A 26,897-nucleotide genomic window follows, 5' to 3' on the forward strand; every position below is an offset into this window, starting at 1 on the left:
CTATTCCCAACCAGAAATTCGTTAGGCTTTTTTCCAAACTGGTGGTCGCAGAGATGGTATCTGCCTCCCAGTAACAGGAAGTTTACCGGGGCCGAAGTCCAGGGTGTGGTGGAGTGACAGTCGGCCCGCCCGTACTTCCTAGCCCTCCCAAAACTGGTCGGGACGCCCCACACCCCCAGCCCTGCCAGAGAACCGTGGAGGGAGTGGGAGAGGAGGCCGGCCCGCAGGGTCCGGAAATCCCCGCGCCAGGCCAAGCAAATGGGCTCAGTGATGGCCGAGCAGGGCGGAGCTGCCCGCACCTGGGAAAATGGAGGCAGCACCGGGGCAGTGAGTGGCCTGGTGGTGCAGGCGGGAGCCGCGTGGTGGGCATGCACCCCCCGAACAGAGCTGTGCCAGGGATCACTCACAGTGCTGTGCCAGGTCGGGCGCTCGCTCTGTCTCTGGTTTGTTGCCTTCCGTGTTCTCGGCGCTGCCGCCTCGGGCTGTTCAGTCGCGGCGCCGCTCGGGCGCTCCCAGGAGTCTTCTTTAATGCCGGCCTGAAACCTCGAATCCTGAATAGGGCAGCTGGCCGCCTTCAGTGCGGCCCCAGCCTCCGGGATCCTGGCTGCATCCACAGCAGCCCTGGCGCCGTGTTCCCTGTTTCAAGACTCACTTTTGCAGCTAAGAATCAGTTCTTTTCCTGCTCCACACTTCAAAGCTGTTGCCTGTAAATGAGGCAGCCTCTCCTGCCGGGGGCAAATTGGCGTTGAGCCCCCACGACCGGCCAGCAGCAGCAGTCCTCCCTTAAGAGATGGCCAGAGGAAGGTCCACAAGTTTCCCGGCTGCCTGAGGCCCAGTGGCCACCTTTTCCACCTCAGCTACTCCGCGCCAGCCGCCGCAGCCGCCGCCATCTTGAAACTCGGAAATTTCATTTTCAATAGCAGTAAGATAAAGTATCTCAGTTTGAATCTGATGAAAAAGTAATATATATCAAATGAAAAAAATTAAAAAATGTTGATTAGCATAAAATAGATTTGAGTAAATGGGAAGGGAGACCACACTCCTAAATGGGAATATTCATTATTTTAAGTATGTTGATTTTCTCCAAATTAATGTATAAATTTCTATAATTTTAAATTATGTAACACTTAATATGTAAAATTATGTTAATGTAATATGGTCAGACTCTCATAAATCATTTAAATAACAAATGCCAAAAAAGAATTTGTTTTTAATTGATGAAATGTTTCTAAAGGATAGCTAGAAATATAAATTAATGATATTGACCAAGAATTATTGAAAATAATGAGGGAGACTGGTGGGTGATAAATATATAAAAACCTCGCTATAAATTGACAAGGATTAAATCATGTAATAATAAATAGAGCAAATGATCAGATTAGAGAGTTCAGACCAATCCAAGTATATATAACAACTTACTCTGTGTTAAGTTGGCATTTTTAATCAATGGGATGAATACGTAATTCTGTCAGTTTATTTGGAAGAAAAAAGTTAAATTCATTCATAAATTCATCAGAAATAAATATCATTAAAAATAATTAAGAAATAGGAAATATATGATTTTAGAGGTGGGAAGGCCTTTTAAAACATAACGCCAAAGACATAAATAATACAAATCAATAGAGTTTCTTTTGTAAGAATTCAAATCAATATTTCAAAATATCAAATAAATAAAATTATAGGGCAGTTTACAAACATTAAAACTAATGTCTATATGAAAGAAAAAGCTAAAATTCTCAAATCAAACTAAAAAAAGACATATCTCAATAGAAATACCAACAAACAACTCGAACAAGTCATTCATTAAAAAAGTTTCTATTTAATAAACTTGTGAAAAGTTTTAATGTAACATGAGAGCGTAGTATTGCAAATATATAGAAATTTTTTCCTCCTCCAATGAGCAAATATGATAAAAATAATTAATGTTTATTGCAACTATTATAGGGTGTAGAATTTGTAATAGGTATAAAAAATCCTTAAAATGTTTATTCTCTGACTCAAAAATTTAAAAAACTGACCATAAAAATGTAAAATATATGCACATAAAAAATCTGGCAAACCTACATTTTTAAAAATAGCGAACTGATTAGGTAACTTCTGTTACATATACATAGTTTGGACTATTGTGAAATAGCATTCAACTATTGAATTCTATTTTACAGGAATATATACTGATGTGGATAAAGCAGATTACATGCTGCCGTGGGACCACAGCTGTCTGTGAAACAAGGCATATACAGCATAACAATATTCCACTTAATTAAAAAGACATGCACAATTTGGTCCATGTGCCAGCTTATTGCGGTTTATGTGGAATTATGTGTCATGATTTTTCTGTTTTCAGTTTCTTTGTATTAAATATGTTGAATATGTATTTCTTTTGTAATTCAAGCAAACTACGAAAATTAACTGTTTTATATTTTTCAAAATGCCAAATAATTTAATAAAAGAAAAAGAAGCCAAAATATTTGGGGGGGGAGCAGTGGTGCACACAAGTACATAGCAGGATGAGACACGGTTTGGGAGCCCAAACTAGTATAACATTGGCTGGAAAAATTTAATTTAGTACGTTCGGTGATGAATGACCGTTTCTTTCCACTCTTCCTTAAGAAGAGATGTGAGAGGTTTGGTTTCTGTTCTTCCTGGACTGAAGGAACAGAACTGTAAGTAAAATGTGGGTGTGTCTGTTATAGGCATAAATGTGGAGGCAGTTTTCCTTTCTACCTCCCTCCCTCTTCCTCTTTCCCTTTCTCTTTTTTTTCTTTCTCTTTCTCTTCTTCTTTTTTTTTAAGAATGCAGTATAAGACCTACTCTCCTAGCAAGTTTTTAAGTGTGCAATACAGCATTGTTAGCTGTAGGCATAGTGTGGTTCAGTGGATCTCTGGGACTTGTTCATCTTGTAGAGCTGAAACTTTGTGCTCTTGGACTAACATCTCATTTCCCCATCCCCCCAGCTCCTGGCAGTGGCCATTCCACTCTCGGCTTTTATGAACTTGACTATCTTAGATTCCTAATATAAGTAGTATCACGTAATATTTGTCTTTTTGTGTCTGGCCTGCTTCACTTAATGTCCTCCAGTTTAATCCATGTTTTCAGTGGGGTTGGCTTCTCCTGGGACTTTTCTCCTTGGCTTGCACGTGGAGTCTTCTCCCTACGTCCTCACGTGTCCATCCCTCTGTGGGTGTCTGTGTCCTAATCTCCTTTTGACACCAGTCATATTGGATTAGGACTCACCCTTGTGACTTTATTTTGCCTTAACTACCTCTTTAACGACCATATCTCCAAGTACAGTCACCTTCTGAAGTAATGGGGTTAGGACTTCAACATATGAATTTTGGGAGAGCTCATCTCAGCCCATAGCCAGGGGTCAACACTAAACCTGGTGGTAGCTGCCCTTCCTTCACTTTCAGAAGGTGATGTGTCCATGCATTTTCCTATGAGAATCTCTCTTCGCATCTTCTGACTGAAATGTGTGGGGGCTTGCGTCTCTCTCTTTTGCTGGAATGTCAAAGTGCTAAAGTCGTCTTCATGTAGGATTTTTTTATTCCCTTCACTTGTACAATTTAGGCCTTTAAGTAAGGTGCATCCAGTAAGAAACTTAAACTAGGATGGGTGTGTTCAGAAAATTGGGAAGAGTTAATAATTACATCCCCTTTACTCTGAAATCAATTTGGAGAATACATTTGAAGCATGCTGATATGTTTCATAGGGAATGTTAGCATTATGAATTATTCTTCTTTGTGTAGCTTTTAATTGATTCATTCTTTCATGCACTCGCCTCTGCTCTTTCTCATGTCTAGTAATCCTGCAAACATCAAAGACAGACCAAGAAAGAATAGCAGCAAAATAGAGGGGTTGTGGGCCAGGGATGAAACTTTACCTGGAGAATGTTCAGTAATTATTCAAACAATGTTTATTGAAAACTGACTCAAAGCCCTCTTGGGAAAGTAGATGGGAGAGGGCCCTGGCAGATGGCCCTGGTCAGGCCAAGAGGGCATGTAGGGCCTGCTTCGGGGCTAATGCACCATCCCTCAGGGTGTCACTGGTTTATATGTGGGATGTGTACTGAAAATATTAACATGCAGTACCGTTTTATATTAATTAGGTAAGATATTCTATTACACAGTCTCCATATAAATAGATAAATAATTAACCTGATTTAATCATATCCCATTTTCTAGGAACTTTTGGTTTAAGGAAACCATGGTATTTCCCCTTCACTGCTTTGTATTGGGAGAGTGTGAGCGGCGTGCTGGAGAAATGGCAGCACTCTCTCAGTTCCAGTCTGTTCTTCAGTGAGGACTTTGGCAATAAAGGTTTGTAAGGAGCAGCACTACTGGATGCATGTTTTTTCCCTCTGGTCAGTTTTGACTTTTGTTTTCCATTTCTTCCTGAGCCTTTGTGACTGTGCGCTGATTCCTGGAGACTTGCTTTCAGGCTGTCCTGGGCTTGGAAACAGTGGCAGGACCAAGCTGTAAGGCAGCATCCCTGGTGATACTTATTCAGTGAAGCCAGGAGCCCCAGAATGTTCATGTTACCTGTGATTTAGAGTCCTCTTCTCTGTGTATTATGTGCATTTGCGAGTGCATTATAATACACAAAATTGAAGCTTTAGTTCAAAAATGAATGTGTGTAAAAAACCAAACAAACAAACAGAAAAAACAAAGGTGGGCAACTACCAGGTTTAATGAACTTTAAAATGTTTGATGTGTTTTCACACCTGCCAGCATATTCAGTGCTTCTGTGAAAGAGAATATCACTACCACTTACAAATGGGTAACATGATTCTCAGAAGATGGGGCAAGACTGTCCCTATCCCTATACATTCAGTCACAGCCCATTCCTGTGGGCACCGGCACACGGGTGCTTCCACAAAAGGAAAACTTCAGAAGGGATCTCCGTGTAAACACAGATGTGCCACCCAGAGATAAACAAACTCCCATTCTGGTGGTTTTATACTATGAGTCAATATTAGTAAGTAAATGTTTTTCTTATTAAAAAAGTAAAATATGAATCTTTTAGGAAATTTGGAAGATACCAGCCAGCACCTATCAACTCTCCCCTCCTCAGAATACCATTTCTTATGGGCATTTTGGTGTGTAACTAACCTGCCTGTTGCTTTTTCTTTGTACATATACACATACATGTGTGTGTCTTTATTTTTATTTTTTGTACAAAATGGTTATCATAAGGGTTCAAAACTTTGTGAAATCAGCAATTTCACTTAATTTTTGCCGTAATGTGATTTGCTCTTTGCTGTTGGTAAAGAAAGATTTTTGAGTTGCTTTGCATGTTTCACAGAGCTAGAATTCAGTTGCAAAGGAGGACACTGAATTGATACAAGCAAGCATTATTTTCAGGGCTTTTGAAGCACTCTCATGATGAATTTGCATCTTCCTCACAGGGCCGTCACCACAGAACAAGGAAGGAGAACTGGAAGGAGGCCCCCCGGGAGTCTCCTTGGTGGCTGTGACCAAGGAGTACCAGGGCCACAAGGTGGCCGTCCAAGACCTCACCCTCACCTTCCACAGAGACCAGATCACTGCGCTGCTGGGCACAAATGGCGCTGGGAAAACCACCATCATGTGCGTTCCCTTTTACCTTCATAAAACACTGGCATTTGGTTATATCAGCTTACCTGTGAGACAGAAGGTTTAGGTTTGATTTCTTTTCTTTCCTTCCTTTCTTTTTTTTTTTTTTTTTTTTAATTTTGAGCCTCAGTACAGAGTTTAGAGATACAGAAAAAGACAGGTCCTTCTGGCCAGAGGGGTGCTGCGTCCTCTGCCACACAATTCCGTTTTAGGCCTGGAGTAGAGTCCAAGGCGTAGGGCAGATGGATTTTTCTTTTTTAATCTTTAATTCTTCTTTTATTTTTTACAAATAATTCACTATGTTTTACTTTGGTCTTTGAAAGTCCTTTGACACATTTAGTTCTTGTCCTACTAAGTGTAATATTGTTTGTGTATCTATAAGAAAATGAATATCAGAAAGTTATTTTCAGATTTTTTAAACACCTATTTTTTTTTTTCATGTTTTTTTGTGTGATTGTTATCTTGTTGAGGCTTGATTTTTAGTTTATGATCCAGTGGCTCAGGAGTTGATTAAGAATTCAGTCATGGGATCCTGGAGAAATAACAAGTTCAAATATTCATGGCCTTGAGCTGGGTGTGGAACTGGTGGTTTTACTCAAAAAAGATATTCCATCAAAACTACGGAATATCTTTTTTGAACAAATCACTTTCTTTTTGTTCTTTTTCTCACTAAATATATAAGACTCTAAAGTATGATTAGGTAAAGCAATGTAAAGGACTTTGCCTGAGCTTATTAAAAAGGCAGAAAAAAAACCATACGCAAAGCTTCAGAAATTTCTAGTTGAACATAAATTGAAAGAAAAAACATAGAGTGTTTTTCTTGGTTTTTTGAATGCTGGAATAGAACTAAAAAACGCTCTGAGTATATTTTTTAGTGTTTGCAAATTGGGGAAGTACAAGTTACACAAATAATGACTGAGAAAGCCAGCATTGCACATCCTGCTTTTACTAAGACACATTGCTTGCATGGAGAACCTGGGGTGCTTGTTTAGCAGAACGATGAGAATTAAATTTGAACTTTCTCCGTGTTTCAAGGTTCGCTGACTACATTGCTTTCAGGGTGCATTTCAAGTGCATTTTTAGTCATTCTAAGTGGAAGTCTCTTCCTGACAGTTTTTAGAGGAGAGGCTGAGAGGCCCATTAATGAACTGTGTCTTTATTATTTCAAACAAAAATCTTTGAGTCTCATATAGAACATGTATAAACTATTCTATTGTATCCCCAAGAGAGTCGTTTGAAATAATACAGCAAGTATTATTGTATAAATAGAATGGTTTGAAAATAATATAGCAAAGAGTTGTTAGTAGAGATTATTGAGGTATAGTTTATGTGCAGTGAATAGTATATATCTAAGTGTACATTTTGATGAGTTTTGACATGTCTGGTAATGTCTCTTCTAAGGTTTTCTGTGTCCACCTTTGATCCTGGCCCCCAAGTGACCACTGATCTGCTATTTGTCACTATAAATTATTTATTCTAGAATTTGATATAAATGGAATTGTGTCTGGCTTCTTTCTCTCACCAAATTCATCCACGGTGGTGGTTTGTCAGCCATTTGCTCCTGGCAATTGCTGGGTGGTGTTCCACCACATGGAGACACCACAGTTTTTTTACATTCTCATCTGCTGGTGGCAATTGCGGTTGTTCTCATTTTTAGTGATTGTCAACAAAGCTGCCATGAACATTTGTGTACATATCTTTGTGTTGCCACACGTTTCAATTTCTCTTGTGTGAATACTTAGGAGTGGATTTGCTAGGTCCTATGGTAGGTGCATGTTTAACTTTTTAAAAATAAGAAAACAGTTTAACACATAAATAATAATCTTTCTGAAACAAGAAAGCAGAAATAGGCAATCCTCAGGCTGGCTTCCTTTGGTGAAGTCAGATGAGTGAGTTTCAGGTGAAAGTCTGGGGAAGTAGAGGGATGGCTGGACACAGGATTGGGGGTCTAGGTTAGCATTTGTGCTTTGCTTATGTCTAGTTATGAGGACTTAGGTGAATATGTCATTTCTTTAGCCTGTTTCCTCATCTGTCAAAACAAAGTTGGATTTTATCATCTTAAAGTTCCACACAACTGCAGTGGTCTATGATCACAGTGAGAGTATAAACATCTTCATAAGCCCACATTTCGCACAATAACCAGCCGACATCTCCGTAAGCTCCTCACAGATTTTAACTGATTGGGTGGAAGACAGGTTGGCAGATGGTGTGTGTTCTTCTCAGGATGAACACATTGCCATGGAGTGACTGGGTTGCCTACGTGCAGAGTATCAGTACCATGTGTTCTGAGAGCTGATTTATCTTCTCTGGCAGATCCATGCTGACGGGGCTCTACCCTCCCTCTTCTGGAACCATCATCGTCAATGGCAAGAACCTGCACACAGACCTGCCTTGGGTCAGAATGGAGCTGGGGGTGTGTCTGCAGCAGGACGTCCTGCTGGACAACCTCACTGTCCGGGAGCACCTGCTTCTCTTTGCTGCCATAAAGGCGCCAGAATGGACCACAAAGGAGCTGCACCAGGAAGTCAATAAGTTAGTAAGCTGGTTTCTCTTTGCTCCTCCTGCCTCTGCCCAACATCGTGTACGTGAAGAGTGTAGAGAGAGACGCCTTAAAAAATCATCGGTGTCATCATTGATGAGAAGAAACAAGTTAGCAAATGTTTGTTGACCTGGAGTTGTGACATAGCCACCAAAGCTGGGAATATCAGAGAAGGTTTCTTGGAGAAGACACTGAATTTGATTGGGTTTGTCTTTGAAGTGGGGAAGAGATGAGCAAATCGGGGAGAGTGTGGCATAGGCTGTTGGCTGAGGCTTTGTGTATCTGGACCGAAGGGTTCCTTTGCATGTCCTGAAAAGAAAGGAATGCAAAGGTGGGCAGGAAAACTGGTTGCATAGAATCTTTTAGTTGTGCCGAGGAGTTTGAACTATATCCTGCAAGTAGGTGTTCATGAGCAGGGGATTATGATTAGCCTGAGATCTAGAAGATACACAAGCTCCTTCAAAAGTTCATGGAAAAATAGAATTAAAAGATAATACAAATCTTTTTGTGAACTTCTTGAAGTACCCTTGCATCTTGCTATTATATACCCTAGTAGATGTCACTGCTGTGGGAGAGACTGGACGTAGAGTGGCCACCAAGAGGTGATGACAGTCTGATTTATGGCTGTGCCAGTGGGGTGGCGAGGAAGGCCCAGATGTGAAGAGTAGTCATAGTTAGTAGGGACAGGTCACACTAACCAACAGTCTGTACAAGGCAGGGAGTGGAGGAGTCCAGGTAGGGCCTTGAAGGATGGGTAGGATATTGATCGATCTATATGGAGGGCTGAACCCTCCATCCTAATGGAATAGTCTGAGCAAGATCCAGAGTAGAGAACGTGTGTGGGGGGTGAGGTGGGAAGGAAGTGGTGTACCCAGCATGGCCAGCCCAGAAAAAGGAAGAGCCTCCGTCTCACTGGAGACAGACAGAAGCTTAGAAGGGAGAGACCGTAGGTTCCTAGTCAGAGAGTGCTGTTTGAGGTTGTTGATCTTGGATGGATGAACTAGAGTGGGGAGAGGAGCATCAAAAGTCAGAGAGAGTGGCTGGGGTGGAAGTGTTAAATCAGTGGTGTGCCGTCGATTCAGAAAACAGTGGCAGGTAGTGTTGAGTCTGCTTGGCCAGTGCCGGGCTCTGCTCCTGCAGGGAGAGGCACAGCTCTGGTCTGGGGGGTTAGTGCTGTATTCCAGGCAGTCCCAAAGGACTGTGCAGAGCAGAACCTCAGTGGGGGCATGAGCATGCCGGGGCCGGTACTGCTTGGAGGCTAGTGTGTCAGTATAAATAGTAACTGCCTGCACAAAGCTAAGAAGAAAATGTAAATTTAATAAACTCTTACAGATGATTGCTATTTTAAAATATTTTGCAAGCTTTACTTTAAAAAATAAGTCTCTGCATTTAATGCAGGTGAAAGCATGCAGGCTTCGGGGTGTTGTTTTGTTCTGTGTGACCTTATTTCTTTCCACTTTTTCAAGTACGCACTTCAGTGTGGGGGAATTCTACCTCGATGTTCCTAGCCCTAGAATAGGGAAGTAAGGGGGACGAGTGTCTGAATGGTTACGTATCCTGTGCGTCTTTGGAGATACTATTAGAGACCAAGCTGAGTGTCTGCAGCGTGGAGGTGCCATCCATTTTTCCTTCTGCACTGCCTGCGCCTCCTGCTGTTTGCTCCCCCATCACCCCCTGCACGTTCCGCCCCTTATCATGCCTTCCACAGAGATGCCAGGGGCTCCACCGACCTTCCTGCCTGCCACTGACTTTCCCCCTTGTCCTCAAATCCCTTCTGCTCCCTTCTGCAAAGATGGTCTTCCCCCTTAACTCACCCCACTCCCTCCCCTCCGCTGGATCACTGTCATAGCTGCCTCAGTGTCCCTGCATCCAGCCTGCACTCCATAGTTCTCTCATGCCCTGACCCAGGTTATTCTCCACGTGCTGGCCATGCTTCTTCAGAAATCTATCCGGGTCCTGGCATTTCTTTGCCCAGCACCCTTCAAGGACTCCCACCCTCACTCACAGTAAAATCAGAGTCTGTGGTGGCCTACAATAGTGTGATTTATGTCCTTGTGCCTGTTCTCCAGATTTATTACTAGTACCTGCTTCTACCTCAAAACTCTCCTGCTTTGGACAGTAAATTATAAAGCCCTGACGGCCTCTCTTGCTTCTCCTCCTACCTGTCTCATCCTTCAGCTTGCTGTGCCAGCCGCATTGGCCTTGCAGCTGCCCCCTGAGCTCACTAAACAGGACCTGGCTCCAGGGCCTTTGCACTTGCTGTGCCCTCTGCCTGGACTGCTCTTGTGCTGGCTCAGGCTTGGCATGCTGCTGCTGCACTGCCTTCAGAGCTGTTCTCAAACATCATCTTGTCAGAGAAGATTTCCTGAGCCCATCTGAAACACCACTGCCTGCTTGCATCCCTTGCCAGTCCTCTGAATTGCTCTTACAGTGACATTTCTTTTCATAACATTTATCACCACATGACGTCCCATACATATTTGTCTTCTGTTTCCCTTCACCAGACTGCAGACCCCTTGAGTACAGGAGCATTGTCTGTTTGGTTTGCTGTAGTATAATAAATACTCTCTGAGTTGGATAACTGAATGAGTGAATGATGCTATTTTCCAACTGAGAATCCTCCATGTTGTCTCGTCTTCTGTGAATGATGTTCATTACTTTAACTTGGGTATGTAAAGAACATCATTGTCTTTCTCCTGACCTTCTAGTCTTACATCCTGCTAGTTCTCATTCATTCATGTGTTCCTTCATTCCACATATATTATTTATTCAACTGATATTTGACGATGTCTTAGTTTGCTAGGGCAAAGTTAGGCAGTATTATGGAAATTATTAGGTGTATCCAAGAAATAAAACAAGACCAGAAGCCCAAAACACAGTGGAGGCACACATTACCCAGGGAGCAGGGTCTGAAAGCAAAGCGTGGGTAAAAGCTGTGCTGCAGGTCACCCTCGACAGTCTCTTAGTGGAGTGCAGTGTTGCATTTGACAAACCACTTCTCCCAATATGCACCGTCGCACCTCACAATTTTATCTTCTCACACTTGGAAGGGACCAGTATTTGTTTCAACTTGATAATTTCAAGTTGAAATAAGTGGCTGTGTTTAGAGACCAGCTGTATGTCAAGTGCATATATAGGACAGATCAAATCTCTCTAGACAGGTGCTCACACTATGGGGGTCATATGCAAATTGAGTATGGACTGGTGGAAAAAATCCTTGAGGGACAGAAGTCCATTGTGTAAAGTGGTGGGTGGTACCACAGATTTTATCTAAGTAGTTCTTTCTTCCTGTTCCGCTCTCTCAAATTTCACATTGTTCTGGAAGTGTTCATAAGTGGGCATTCTCTACTGCAAGGTGGGCTGGTTCGTATCTCATGAGGTCTTCAGAAAGTGCCTGGTAATAGTAATGATTTTGATGACAGAGAGCAGTTGGGTGTACAGGGAAATATTTACTTTGTATTATTTAAGCCTATTTTAAATTTGAGTAGACACTTAATGAGAAATGGCTAGGTATTATATGGACTACATATTACTAGATAGCAAATTGGCTGTGTACAACTTAATTTCTTCTAAGAAAAAGTCATAGGTCAACTACTTTAAAAAAATAGATCTATGCTGGACCCCAGTAAATTCTATTGTGATTGTGACTGGAAGCTTAAATCAACCTGCACAGGCTTCACCTGCTCCTGTGGGTGCCAGACAACCCTAACGGTTATCAGTTCACACACAGCATGTTCCCTAGCAACAAAGCCAATTTGCACAAAGGCAATCAGAATGAGATCATGTTTTAGGACAGTAGTTCTCAATTAGAGGGAGGGAAAACTGAAAACGACTGATTTAGAGCCAGCGTGCTTCCCATTAGCCTCCTGTAGTACTGCCTGGTTTCCTTAATGTGCAGTTTCATTGAAACGTGGGTTCAAGGGAGGTGGCAGCCCTAGTAGAATCTTTAGAATTAACATTTGTCAAGAGTCAGGTCATTACTGTTTTGCCCTTAATTTGGCCCAAAGAAGATAAGGGTAGTCTAGAGAGGCACTTTGTCAGTCTTTTAAATCAATTAGATGTTATTACAGAGTTAACATTACCACTTATAATTCTGTTGTACACTCTGCAACTCAGGTTAGATGGGAGGCAGATTTGATTGATAGTAACAAGATTATTGATAGTGTAAGTGCAGGTAGAGTAGAGGGGAGAACACAGGATTGAGCCCTGGACACTCCAACATGCAGAGCATGGGGAAATAAGGAAGAATCAGCCAAGGAAGTAAGAAAGAGAGACCAGTAGGGAAAGAGGAAGACAAGGGAAAGAACCAAGCCCACTAAGGAGGGAGTAATCAGTGTATCAAGTGCTGTTGAGGGTCAAGTAAAGTGACGACTGGGAGAGACCTTTGGATTTAGTATGTGGAGGTCACTGTGATCTTGAGAAGAGTAATGTTAGTAGCATGATGGGATGAAGGTCTTATTGGGGTCATTTAAGGAGAGAATGCAATGAAGGGCATTGGCAACAGGACCTCTTCCCAAGAATTTTTCTGCAAAAATTCTGCAAAAGGGAACAAAGAAAGGGGATTGTATTAGGGAGAAAAAGCGAGGTCATAAGAAGGATGCTTCAAGACAGGGATCACAGCAGCATGTCTTACACTGAGGAGAATGATCCAACAAAGAATAAATGATTGGGCTGAGCTGGAGGGAAAGGGGCTTGCTGGAACACTGTCCTATACAGAACAGGGGAAGGGATGTAGACAAGAGGCTCCCCTGAGAGCACAGCTGGCTCACATATGATAATAGGGGGCAAAGCAGAGTGGGTGGGCACTTCTGTTCAGTGCAAGTGCTTTTCAGGGTCAAGAGTGTATGCAAAGAAGTGATTGTAATGATGCATGTTCTTTACACTCAGAGAAGAAGGGAGGAAGGACCTCAAGGGGGCTAGGGACAGTGCTTGCCAGAGGCAGGGATTAGCTGGAAGAATAGACATCGTGGTCAGAAGAGGATGCTTGGAACTGGGATGCTGCAGGAGATGTGATTGCTGGAGATGACGAGGTCTAGGGTGCACCTTGGTGGTGAGTGAATGGGGTCAGTAGAGATGAAGGGAGGATATGCTGTATCAAATATTGAAATCCCTAAGAGTAAGGATGAAAGTAGAACTGGAGAAAGGGACAGTGCACAAAAGCAGGTTCAGGGCTTGGCGGATGGCAGCAGCAACGAGGGTGGTGGGTCACGTGCCCTGATGATGTGATGTTCAAGGTTGGAGCTTTAGGGGAGAAGGGGAAAGATGGACTGAAGGTCATAGTGAGATGGAAGGGGTCACCTGCCCCAAATCTAGACCCAGAGAAACAAAGAACCCACCATCATATAGGAGGATTTATGATAGGTGCATCTTCTGGCTCCAGCCCCTCTCTCCTATCTTTACCTGAGGTCATTGTATGGTATCCCCTGTACTTCAGGAACAGATTCTTTTTATTCCTTATAGATGCCATTCTTTCTTCCCCAAGCCTTGGCAAATGCTTTTCCACCTTTTCTGGAACACACTGTTCAGACGTCCACACCTCACCAACACCTACCATCCCTCTGGCTGACTTCTGTTACTTTCTCTGGAGTCGGAGGGCATCTCCAAAGCTCCTGGGACTTTATCATTATCTACTCATATATTCTTATAATTTCTTGTTGATCTTCCCTACCAGACTCAGTTTCTTGAATCAGAGACGAGATTTGATTTATTTCTCTAGCCGTCACTGGTGGCAGGCACCGTGCATTGTAGGGATTCAGTAAACATTTGTTGAATAAATGAATGGATGATTGAAAAGCATCATCTAAAACACATTCTGTGGCACATAATTGGGACTTGATACGAGAAAAAGTCTTTTCCTCCTTGCCCTGCTGCCTAGCAACGTTCTTAATTATAGGGCTATTCACTCCTTTTGAATTCAGAAATTTAGCTTTGCAGAAATTACTTGCTTCCTTTTGGTATGTTAAAAATCAATAATTGGAAGAATACTAGCCCCTAGATAACTTTGGATTTTAAAGAAAATTCAACACATAAAAACATTTGGTAAAAACGTTTTCTTCTTTAATCTTTAAGTCCGATCTAAGCTTCGGAACCGTGCCCAGAAACCAGCAAAGTGGAAAAGACTGGACTTTGCAACAAAGTCCTCTCCCTGCCCCAAGAGTAGATCTGCAGACATTGTTGTGCTGACCCCAGATAACACCTCAGTGGCTCAGAGTCTGAGGAATGCATCCTTCCATGGAGAACAAGAGAAGTCCTTTGACACCCACTGACCTTAGTGGATATTACATTTATTGATTGGAATATCGGGAATACTAATTATCATCAGGCTCCATGCTTGGTTCTGGGAAAACAGACATAATATGACAAAGGCCTTGTCCTTGGGAAAGCTGCAATCTATGTGGGGAGTGAGGTGGTAATAGGTATATCTGATGGGTGTCACAGTGACCCAGAGGATGCCAGCATGTTGCAATGGCAAATGTGTGTTCTGGCTTCAGACTGCTGGTGCTCAAATCCAGCTCTACTGCTTGCTTAGAAAGCTTTTACAATATATCCTATCTGTATCTTGGGTTTCCCAAATATAATGTGGTTCTAATAAAAGGAAAACCCTCATTGGGAGATTGTATGAATTATAATTTATACAAACAAAACACAATAGTACCTGGTATAGATTACATAGCTAATAAATTTTAATTATGATTATCTAGGTTTGTTGCTAAAATTAAATAAAAAAAATAAAAATAAAACTGGCCAGAGTTCCCTCTATGGAAAAGAATTTGTGAAATGAATGAAAGATGTTCTTCAGAACCATAGTTAGATTCTATTGTATGGTGATGAGAGTAGAAGATTTTACTTCAGGGCCGGCCAGTTAGCTCACTTAGAGTGTGGTGCTGGTAACACCAAGGTCAATGGTTCGGATCCCTGCACCAGCCAACTGCCAAAAAAAAAAAGAGAGAGAGAGAGTAAATATACTTTACTCACAATTTTCTATGAGTTCCCTGTAGCACTTTGTTTATGTTTCTTCTGTAACATTTATCTGGTTGTGTTCTAAGTGGATATATACATGTGATTTCTCCACATGACTCTTATCTTCTGAAGGGTCTGTTTCTCCTTGATATGCAGCCCTCCCCCCACCCGTGATGATAGAGATCCCTTGTGCAATCTTGCAAGAATTTATAAAATGCACATTGTGGTGCTACACGACTGTCAGAATCCTGCTGATGTCGCCAATTGTAAAGCTCTTTCACCTGCCTGTAATCCTGCCAACTGGGCCAATCGTCGAGCTAGGGCTGGGTCTGGAGCTCACAGACCCCTCAAGCCTATTGTCCAGACTGGATCACAAACCCTTCATACGCCAGGCTGGGTCACCAGACCCCTCAGTGCCAGGCTGGGTCCCCAGACCCCTCACATGCAGGTCTATGAGCTAGGTAACTGGCAAACAGGTCCTTGGAAGCTGTAGGCTGGAAAGCATGGCAGGGCGTGGTGGATGTTTGAGGCAGATGCCTGCCTGCCTGCTTCACTAAAACTCTCTGAAGAACACCAGAATAACAACAAAACTAAAAAGATACATTGGTGCGCATGTGCGCTAACCACCCCCCCTCCACAATTTGCTTACAAAGGATGTGCTGAACCGCACCCAGCTGGACCTGAGGCGAGGGTCCTGACCAAACCATTCTATTTTCCCAACGCACATGAATGAAACAGACTTATACTCACTCCCTCCACCCCATCATTATTACCCATCACTCTTGGTTTTTGGAATTAAAACAAACAAACAAACAAAAATGGGTAAATTTGACCATAAAATGTATTAGTGTGTTAAAGTTCAAAGTGTATCAGAAAAACAAGACTTCCAGTGAAAACAGAAGCAAAAGTACAGAGTGAAACAGATTCATTAGTTTAATGCTAGCCAGCTGCATGAGGGTTAACAGAAAGCAAACCTCAGCCCCTGTATACTCTGGCTATAGAAGCACGGTATGTTTTGCTTACCTTGTCTGGCACCTGTGTGGTCAGGGTACTGTGATGGAACACATGGCGGGGGTGCAAAGTAGCATGGGGCAAAACCATTCCCCCCAAATCCCAGTGCTGGGCGTGTGGGGTATGCAATGAGGCAGCTCTGTGGGCTCCCGAGAGGGTATCCTGGGCATCCTGAGTGGAGTGAATAGAAGAAACACAGAAAGGAGGGCATTTTGGTTTAACCTATAAATGTAATCAGAACATGCATGTTAGAGAGCATGTGACATATTTCTGACTTGTTTTCTTGTCTATTTGACTTCTCTGCTGACTGATCTCTGGTTAATGCATTTAAGTTGGGCTTAATGGGTTCTCCTCCTCTGCTGTATTGAAGTCACCCAAGTGAGGTGTTGGTAGATTGTAAGGTCAAGGCAGTCACCTGCTGAAACTGAACCATTTGTCCTCCTTTTTCTGAATGGGGTGTTGTCAACAATGGGAACACCTGAAAAGCACGTGCATAAATTACTGCTGTAAGTTTAGGCTGAGATTCAAGCAGCAGAAAATGCTCTGTAAGACTTGGACTGAACACAAAGTGCATAGACTGAAAACTAGACGCTAAGACTCTGGCTTGAGCTCTTTCTGGGTCAGGATGGGAAGTATATAAATAATGAAACAAACATGAAAAATTTACTTAGCCATCAGGCAAACAAGTCCTTGGAAATTCACTCAGTACTTTGCTTAGGATTCTGGGACATTCTAGGACCCGACTTTTCTTGGAGCTCAACTGTATGGAACCCTTATAATCCTCCACCTGCTTGTCCTTCTTCCTGCTGACTGCAGAATGGCACTGTCACTTCACTTGGTGGCTATCAGGAAATTGTACGCACACCTTTAGCTCAGGGAGAGGAATTGGGTGGTCCAGGGAAGGTTTCAGGAAGGCTTTGTTTAAAGTGGGTCTTTCACAATGAATAAGATTTAAGTAGGTGATGTGGAGGTTGCGGGGGGTGGGTATTCCTGTGGAGTTACAGGTGGCAGAGAGTGGAAATTATTTGTGAGAAAAGAGAGCGGATCCACAGAAAGAGGGAGAAGCTTCACACAGGGAAGGCTTTGTGCTAGGTGTCTGAAATCTGGAACTCTCAAGACTGAAAGTTCCCTTCAAGAGCACAAAGGCTTATATTTACATTTCGGACATCTGATCATTTATACTTTGCATGTGGCATTTCATGTAAACTTCCCAATTACTCAGTGAGGAAGGTGGGTGGTACAGACTTAGTGCACAGTGGGCTAGACTGGTGAGCGGTGGAGCTGGCCTCTGCTCTGCTTTTTCTGACCACACTGGCCCCCATCTGCCATTCTGCCATCCTCCATACTGTCTGTAGGAATGCAGGGCCCTGCTTGGCAGGAAAAATGAGTGAAAGGGAGAGAATGCTCACGAGAGAGGAGACAATGGAGTAGTTTTCCATTCAACATTGCTTGGCAGGTACCAGCATCATGTTTAGTCTGTTGATGTGCTTCCATCTGAACCTCAAGAAGGGCCATGGGCTCTGTTGAGACTCACGTGCATACATAGCATCCAAGCCTCCTTGATATATCTGTGAGTTATAAAGAGCTCAGCCACTGCGAGTCATTACTTATGGAGCAAAATCCAAAGCAAAGCTCTAAAGTGTTTGGGAAGGAGAGTGAGGACTTTCTTCCTGTTTCAGGACTCTTCAGGACGTGGAGTTAACTGGGCATCAGCACAAGCCAGCCCGAGCCCTATCTGGAGGCCTGAGGAGGAAGCTGTCACTTGGCATTGCTTTCCTGGGCACCTCGAGGACCGTGGTTCTGGATGAGCCCACCAGCGGGGTGGACCCCTGTTCACGTCGCAGCCTCTGGGACATTCTGCTCAAGTACAGAGAAGGTAGGAGTGGGGCCTCATTCTACTTTCTCTTCCCACAATATTGTGGCACAGGAAAGGGACTGTTATCTATATGAGGAACCAAGTCACATTCCAAGGAGGACACATAATCCTTTTCAGAAAAAATAAATTTCATGAGAGCTTATAGTGTTATGTTCACTAGATAGCATCTCCCTAGTGCTCAGAATTGCTTCCTTCATGTATGACCTCTTAACTCCATATTAGCAATGATGCTATCAGTGCATGTTATCATACCTGATTTCAATGGAAATTGTTGTTATCCATATTGCATTCCATTCTGGAAGCGTAAATTATTGGAAGAGACATCCTGGAGATCCCCTAGGACAAGCCCTTCTTTTCTCAGATGAGGAAAGCAAGGCACAGAGGGAAGGGCGTGTGATTTGCTCAGAGCTGCAGAGAAAGTTCACTGAGCCAAGGATGGAACTCGGGTCTCTGATTTAGAGGTTTTGTGTTTCTCACCTCTATTATTGCTTATTTCCAATAGGCATTCGATGGGCAGTTACTAATTTCCAGCTTCTGATTCTTTCTGTAATCTAGATGGCTAGAAAGCATTGCTATGGGTATTTTGTATAGAAGTACTGTCATTTGGAAAGAAATAAGGGCAATTGTGAAACATACCTTGGTGCTGCAGGATTAGTACAGAATCTAAAACATCTTTTTGATTTTTCTTTTGCTTTTTAGTATAAGTCCTTGTGACTTGACCTGCAGCCTCCACCCACCTGGGAGTAGATTAGGATTTGCTACTGAAGAAAGGCAAACAGGAAGAACAAGAAAAAACCCTCCTTTTCTTCAGCAGACTGAGAGCTAAGCCCAGAAGACTCAGATCATCAAATTTTCTCTTTAGAATAAAAAAGATATTCCAGTCTGTCACTTAAAGCTTAGCCATAGGCTGGGATCTCAAAGCAGAAGAATAACCCAAAAGGAGAAAGATCCTTTTTCCTTTCTGTCCTACAATTTTAGAAGAATTATGGAAGGAGAGGATGGAGAAGGAAGCAGGAAAATCGAGCTTTTTGTTGCAGTCTGGGCTCTGGCCTGCACTGGGCAGTTGCAGGAGAAAAGTGAGAGTTGTAGGGATGGCAGTGGCTGCTCAGCCTGGGGCAGCCACCTCAGAGGTCATGATGCCAAACTGATTCTGGGGTCCAGGGAGGCACTGGGGGCTGGGATTCCCACACTTTCCCAGGGCCGTGGGCTTTGACACTTAGAAGGAGACAGGGCCTTCTAGGGATGCTGCAATGGAAGGATGAGCGGCCCATAGAGCTGGCTGGCAGCTAGGGCAGAAACCTCGGCGTTTGCGGCCAGCAGGACCTGAGATGAAGCTGAGACAGCTGGGTAGCAGTCTGTGCTCTGACCTGACCCTTTTGGGGTGCCTGCCCAAGCTATAAATGCCACGGTGGAGAGTGGGACAGTACCAGGCGGTCTCAGTCATCACCAGAGACCAGAGGAGGCTGACCACATTGCTCTCCAAAGATCCTAAGCTTGCCCATTTCCACAAGGTCCCCAAGCCCCCTTGTCCTGTTGACATAAACATCCTCTGAAGAGAGACAAAGAAGGAGAAGAAATGAGACCCTGAATGCCTCTTAAAGGGACTGATTAAATTTTGAGATGAAACTCATTTAAACTGGACTAAATATTTTCCCTGCTACCCTGAATGGGGGCTGGTGAAGAAGACAGATGAGAGAGAGACAAATAGATCCTGTCATCTCTGCATCTGTGAATGCAGTATGAAGGAAATACTGCAAGCCCACTACTCTTGTTTATTTTAAAAATCGAAGATGCAGTCTTAAGGGTTTAGCTGAAAGAAAATTTGAGTAATCAGCATAAAGTTTACTGTAGACAGAAAACCAGATACAATCAAAGTCTCTGAAACAGACAGCTTTCTTCCAATTCTGTTGTTATAAATTAGATATTTTTCTCACCGTCCTCCATGGTTTAGAAATGCTTTTTGTCTTCAGAGGACTCCTTTGAAATTGTTTCTGCACTGATTGAAGTGCAAAATCAATAGGGTGTAAGCGGATTAGGTGGTACTAGAAGAAAAATGTGTTTTCAAGGATCAAAATGTATAGCCGTTTCTCGAAATAGCCTCAAACCTCCAGGTAACTGATACAGCTTTGTGAGATAGATCTAAGGGCCGTGCAAAAACAAATGTTCCCTGCTGAGTAGAAAGAGATTCTACTGTCAGACCTGAGTGCATTGGGGGCTCAATCTACCTGGAATTTCGTGTGTGTTTCTTGCTTAGTGATGTACAGTATGCACTCTTCATCAGCCCTGGTGCTGGTACTTCTGTGCCTCCCATGGAAAGATCAACAAAGAAGCAAAAGATATTGGAGCAAATTGGCACATCACAACTAAATTTTGAACTAGATTGCACACTTACTCTGCACCTTCTGTGTGACCCCAGAGAAATTATCAAATTCCCCTGAGCTTTACTTTTTTCATTTGCAAATACAGACAATTGTACTATCGCTTAGGATTTTACTAGGAGTAAATGTACTATATGTGTAAGTTCATAGTGCAATATCTGGTATGCGGATGCTCAGTCAATGACAGCTTATCATTTTATCATTAAAATAGGCAAGAGAAGGTGACTGTGGGAAATACAACTTCTGCATAAAAAGGATAGAGCACATTATCTGAATCAGGGGGGAGAGACAGTAAAGCAGTGTTTTGGGGAAAACAAAGTAATATTGTCTTTTGAGGTCTGAATGTGTCTTGAATTTTCTTAACATCCACTAAGATGCTATCATAGATCAAACGTCTGTGAACTTTAAATTATTTGGGAATTAACTAATTAATTTACCTAACTACCTACCCTGCTTTATTAAGGTATAATTGACAAATAAAAATAGTGTATATTACTGCATACTGCATGATGTTTTGATAAATGGATACATTGTGAAGTAATTAAATCAAACTAATTAACATATGTATCACCTCACATACTTATCATTTCTTTGTAGTGAGAACACTTAAGATCTAATATCTTAGCAATTTTCAAGTGTACAATGTGTTATTATTAACTGTACTCACCAGGGTGTACCATAGATGGCCAGAACTTATTCATTTTGCATCCTGCATAACTGGAACTTCGTACCCTTTAACCAACATCTGCCCTTTTCTCCCTCTACCCCCAGTTCCCAGCAACTACCATTCCACTCTCTGCCTCTCTCTTGGGATTTAGATTCCAGTTGACTTTTATTTTTGTTTACTTCATTATATGGGAATGTATCATCTGAACCGCACAGTAGCGCTAATCAGAGTATCTAAACTGCCTTTAATCCCAGGTAGGGATTGAGCACATTTTTTTTTTTTCTTTTTGTGGCTGGTCAGTACCGGGATGATGAACCCTGGACCTTGGTGTAATTAGCACCATGCTCTGAACAACTGAGCTAACCAGCCAGCCCTGACTGACTACGTTTTCTTATCGTCAAAGGACTAACAAGGAGGTTTGCCCTGGTCTTTGGGACACACATGCGGTTAGAGACAGTCACTGTGGACTCCCACTCTCTGTTGCTTGAGGGTCTACATTTCACAGTTTCTAGATGCTTCTTTTTTTTTTTTCTTAAATGAATAGAGAGTTCTGGTCTTTTAATTCTCCCCTATTAAGAAATATAAAATCGAGTAGAGTTAAAAACATGTTCAGCCTTCTCTCTGAAAATTTGCTTTTGCCGTAAATCAGTGTGTTTATTTCCATTCTATGAAGTACAGTGGGTTGTATGGGGCTCTATGTAAGCCGATAGGGGTTGCAGAAGCTGAAAGTAAAAACATTTTTTCTTTACATAATGGAAGTAAAGTTTACCAAAATACCTGTTAGCTTCTCTGGCCTCTTTTCTCCTAAGGTAAATCTAAGGCTTTTTCTTCCCCCAAGCAGAGACCATAAAACTTGACAGGGTTGCTGGAATTCATAGGGGACACATATGAGTAGAAAATTGGTTTCTTCAAAAAGTGGCCTTTTCCATTGGGTTCAGTGATGTTTCTCCTGGTAAGGCTGGTGGCTCAAGTCCCCACCTCCACCCCGGCTCCCCCCTGCCCTCTCCCATGACAAGCTCTCTTTGGTTAGTGGCTGCTGTGAGCTATTCCAGAGAAGTAGTCTATGTTCTGATCTTGTTACATTTGATGAATGAATATGTATGGTTACATCATCCCTGATTCCAGAGGGTAACAATGTATATACCACGGCCATTTCAGATATCTTTTCTTTTTTTAAAATAAGTTTCTGCCTTAACATGGTGCTTATGATTTTTTACTGCAATAGCCAATTCCATAAAAAAATAGCTTTCTTCTTAAGTGCATATGAGATTGTCATCCAAACAGAAATGAGGAGGACTTCAGAATCAGAGGAGAGAGATGCCCCACCAGCGTTTTTTTTTTTTTTTTTTTTTTTTAATTTTGTCTATATGTCATTCAGTGATCTGCCTCTGAGTCTTACAGAGGGAGGTGGCTATGCACAGGGACTTTGTGTTTGCACTGCAGTTTCAGCCATAGTGCCTGCCAGAACGTTCCTTTGGTTCATGAGTGGGATGGAGGATTTGCAGAAACAGAAGTCATGACTGTAGGGGCACCTGTATAGAGAACAAGTTTCAGGGCCTCTATTTTGCAAAATGGGCTTGGCTAAGTCATTTCTATTGGACCCATTTCCATTTTTCCAATTTAAAAATTGGTGATGATCTTTAAATCGTGTCCTGGATCTACCATTCCAAGGAAAGGATGGATGGTCCTCAGGGCCTCTGTGTGGGTACTGATGCTCCCTGTGCTTGGACCCAGGTCGCACGATCATCTTCACCACTCACCACCTGGACGAAGCTGAAATGCTCAGTGACCGTGTGGCCGTCCTGCAGCAGGGGCGGCTCAGGTGCTGTGGGCCCCCCTTCTGCCTGAAGGAGGCGTATGGCCAGGGACTCAGCCTGACACTCACCAAACAAGTAAGAAGCATAACCATTTTGTCTTATTCCCTTTCTATCACTGGCATAAGAAATGAATTGTGACAGTCACACAGTAGTGGCATGTTAGCGGAGGCCTTTTCTGTGTAACAGCCCAGATGCCGAAATAAGCCCCCCAAGGCTGAGCAGGGAGAGCTAGCCTCTGTGCACATGAGGATGCATTTTGACTGCCAGAAGGAAATTCATGAGGGACCAGAATTACCTGATAGGTCATAGGAGTTGCTGCCAGTGTGTGGGCTAGGAAGGATCATGACCCAGGTATTCTAGAAATATTTTTTTGACAACTGCTACTCCATTTAGGAGGCTAAAACTTTATCATAGTACAGAAGTGCAGTAGTAGCAGGGTAAAGCAAGTGGGGTTGGTACCCGAGAGCCCAAATCTATGTCACGTTTTTAGTTATCATTGCTTACGCCAACTGGCAGGCAGTGGCTTTGGGGCTGGGACTCAGGGGGTGTGGAAAGTCACCTCTCTACTCTCAATGCTATAACTGACCGTTGGTGGCCCTCCACAAGTCTGCCCTTGACTGCTGAATCAAGGTTTCTATCTGCTTCCTCTCTAATTCAGGGTGACCATCTTGCCATCCTTAGACAGCTCCTTTCCTCTGCGGTGGGGAATCCTTGTCCCCCTTTTAAGAAGACCCAACCCTGATTCCTGTAGTGCAATTAATAGGTCCAGAGTCTCCTTTGTGATTATCCCTGGGCCAGGAGGGCACCTCACGATACAGACCCCTGGAGGATGGCCACAGTATTCCCAGCAAATAACATGTGCATGTGGCCCTGGCCTTGCAGGGTTTATCACTGTAGATTTATATTTCAGAAAAAAAAAGAAGGAAGACACAATGTATCACTGAAATGCTTATTATTTAAATGTGATGTTTCATTCAAGCTTTGAAGTAGAATTTCAAAATAATTTGCGTATGGATATACATGAAATCAATTCATGCATATTTGGATTGACGTTTCTTACTGGTTTCTCTCTCTCTCTCTCTCTCTTTTTTTTTTTTTTTTGGGTAGGCTTCTGTGCTGGAGGCCCCTGATCAGAAGGACATAGCTTGTGTTACGTCACTGATACAGATCTATGTTCCACAAGCATTTCTCAAAGATAGCAGGAGGGGTGAGCTGACCTATACCATCCCAAAGGACACAGACAAGGCTTGCTTCAAAGGACTCTTCCAGGCCCTGGATCAGAACCTGCATCAGCTGCACCTGACCGGCTACGGGATCTCAGACACCACCTTGGAAGAGGTACTGAGAAGTACCGAAGCATGCTTTTACTGGTTATGCTTTTTTGGCCACTCTGCATTCAATGATGAGATGTGCGTAAAGGGGAGGAGATGGAGAATACTGTGCATTTTTATCTATTTTCTGAGTTGTGATTGGTGTCAGGCACAGGGGAGCCAGTAACTGAATTTAACACACCTGCTGTTTAATGCAGGTGACTGCTGTTCCTTACAGGAAATTGCATTCTTGTATCTGAGAACTTTGGTGTCTTTAATCCGGAATCATTAGATGTCCAGATAGTTTTCAGTAGTGGAGGGTTGGCTGATCATGTTTCCTCACTTGGAGGTGCTGTACTCTTCACTAGGGACTTCCATCTAGCAGTCTCAGGCACCACACTGGGTAAAAGGGAAGGCGTGAGAGGGTCCAGCTGTGCACAATGCTGACTCCTGGCAAGCTCCCCACTAACTCCCACCTTTCCTCTGCCTGGGACTGAGCAAGATGAGAGCAGCCACTCAGTGTGGGTTCTTTATAGTGTATGATGAGCAAGAGTCAGAATTGGGCATTTCCTCCAGGAGGAAGTTGCTATGTGTGTAACCAACTTCAGCAAGCCTTATTTGGTGTCTTTGAGGGTAGCTCTGTGAGTGATCTGTACTTGAGTTTTAATTTTACATTGTTATTATCTGTGCAAAGTACTGCATTTTTTTAAATCAAATGCTGCAAAATTAAAATTTAAAAAAAATCTGGGAAGAATTTTATACCAGTTTCTCTAAATTATCCTGGAATAGTAATAGTGCCTGATCAGGTTTTTAATCTGTAGTTGACATTTACAGTCTGAAATAAGAGTAGACAATAAGCATGAAAATTAAAATACTGTGATTTTTAGAAAGTGAAAGTCTGCACATTCAGTTGTGTTTTGGAATAGATTTGGAGGCTGAAGGCACATCACTGGGTTAGTAATGTGAGAGGAAAAGCAACTCTTTGTGTAATAAATCTGTGTGTTCCCAAGTAGACAGCAGCCATCACAACTTTTGTCTGGAATAAACAGTCAAAAAATATTGTAAAACATAAGATTTCTATTACAAAATGGTTTTATATGTAGAATTTATTTGGTTCCCCTAAAACTCTACAATTCATTATTATTCCTATTTCAAGGTTGAGGAAGCTGAGACTCAGATAGGCTAATTCTTTACCTCAAATCATGAAGCTCATAAATGATGAAGCTGCACTTGGACCTGGGTTTTTTGATACTTTGTCAAGTTTTCCAAATGTGCCCAGCCTTTGTGGGGGATGCTCTGCCTTCCAAGGGCCACCAGGGCTGAAGTACATCAATTCTCACTACCTCTACCTTGCCCTTGGTCATAGAGCAAGTTGGGGCACACAGAGAAACAAAACGCAGCCTATTCACATGCTCAATGGATGTTGTTCCTAAAGCCAGAGAAAGCAGAGCCATCGCATCCTTCATGGTGTATAGCTGGCTATCTCCTCCTTTCATTCTTCAAGTCTCCACGTGAATGCCACCTCTGTGGTGGTCTCAGGTTCCCCAGCATCAGTTTGATCATGTCCCCTCCCTCTCTCCCTGCTCCTGTCACTTTTCTTTTTGCCAAGCCTCACGTGCTGGCTCTGTCTCTCCGTGAGGGCTCATATCTCGTCTGTTCTCTACCACACCAGCAGTGCCCAGCCCAGCTGTCGGCACTAGTGGATTCTTAATAAATATTGTCTGAAGGAATGATGTGTAGGAAATTTCCAAAGACACGTCTAGCTTCTGGGAGTAGCATGTCACAGTGGAAAGCAAGGCAGTTTTGCCCCAGATAGTTCTAAGTTTACATCCTTCTGCCTCCTGAACTCTAGAACCTTGAATAAACTGCTCAGCTCTGTGAGCCTCAGTTTTTCAATCTTTAAAATGAAAAAAATTAGAACAGTTTGCATGGTTACTCCAAGGATTAACAATAATGATTAAATGTTTGGAACAAACCAATCAAAAATGATAATGGTTTTTCTTACCCAGAGTAGCATGACATGAGAAACTGCTGCCATAAGTTTGGAGTGACAATGGAATTAAATCACATCTATGTTCTAAAATGGCACCTTTTCTCCAGGGGTTTTTGGCAGGTACCAGTCTTCCCTGTACTGAGATAGAGGACCAGGGAGGCTCCTAAGCCCCCTCTTCCCTGCCTGCATGAGTCAGGGTGGGTTTGGGGTTCTCCATGTAGTAGGTTTACAGGCCCTCACCTAGTTAAAGTGTCATCCTGGAATGCGGCAATGTCAGACACGAGTTGTCACTGTCTCCTGAAATGTGGATAACAGGTCCAAATATTATACCAGAAAGCTGGTAATTTGGATCTTGGGGAGTTTTGGGTGGGCCTGAGTCAGTGTCTCTGCAGACATAAGGAGGTGCTGCCTTTGAGAATTCTTCCACAATCCTGGGTCACACGAAAAGGAAGATTAGTTTATTTTGAATTGTGAGGGGAGGTTATTGTCGAAAAAGACCTGTTACATTTGTTCTTGTCTTTCTAATTATCTACCAGGGTGATCAGGTTGTTTACTAGTTGTGTGGTGTCTTGTACAGAAAAATTGAACATGTTCATAAGCTCACTGAACTCTCAGGGAGGGGAGAAGACTGTGGGAATATGGGTTGAATTTTTTGGACCAGGAACACTTAATGAAATAATGAACGTTTATCCTCAATATAAGTATATTTACTTATTTACAATGACACACACGTGGCAGGAAGAAAGCATGTTGGA

The 26,897-nt window shown here is 42.7% G+C and overlaps 1 protein-coding gene across 1 annotated transcript in view; it reads left to right on the forward strand.

Annotated features, from left to right (window-relative positions):
* ABCA13 (ATP binding cassette subfamily A member 13) overlaps positions 1–26,897 on the forward strand; it is a 446,769-nt gene that overhangs the window by 196,380 nt on the left and 223,492 nt on the right. The window contains exons 36-41 of the mRNA XM_063086601.1: positions 4,182–4,316; positions 5,405–5,585; positions 7,905–8,123; positions 17,781–17,977; positions 22,757–22,914; positions 23,947–24,177. Coding sequence (XP_062942671.1) covers positions 4,182–4,316; positions 5,405–5,585; positions 7,905–8,123; positions 17,781–17,977; positions 22,757–22,914; positions 23,947–24,177 — 1,121 coding nt within the window. The remainder of the gene's footprint in view (positions 1–4,181; positions 4,317–5,404; positions 5,586–7,904; positions 8,124–17,780; positions 17,978–22,756; positions 22,915–23,946; positions 24,178–26,897) is intronic.

This window comes from Cynocephalus volans, chromosome 2 (genome assembly GCF_027409185.1).
Source record: "Cynocephalus volans isolate mCynVol1 chromosome 2, mCynVol1.pri, whole genome shotgun sequence".
NCBI lineage: Eukaryota > Metazoa > Chordata > Mammalia > Dermoptera > Cynocephalidae > Cynocephalus > Cynocephalus volans.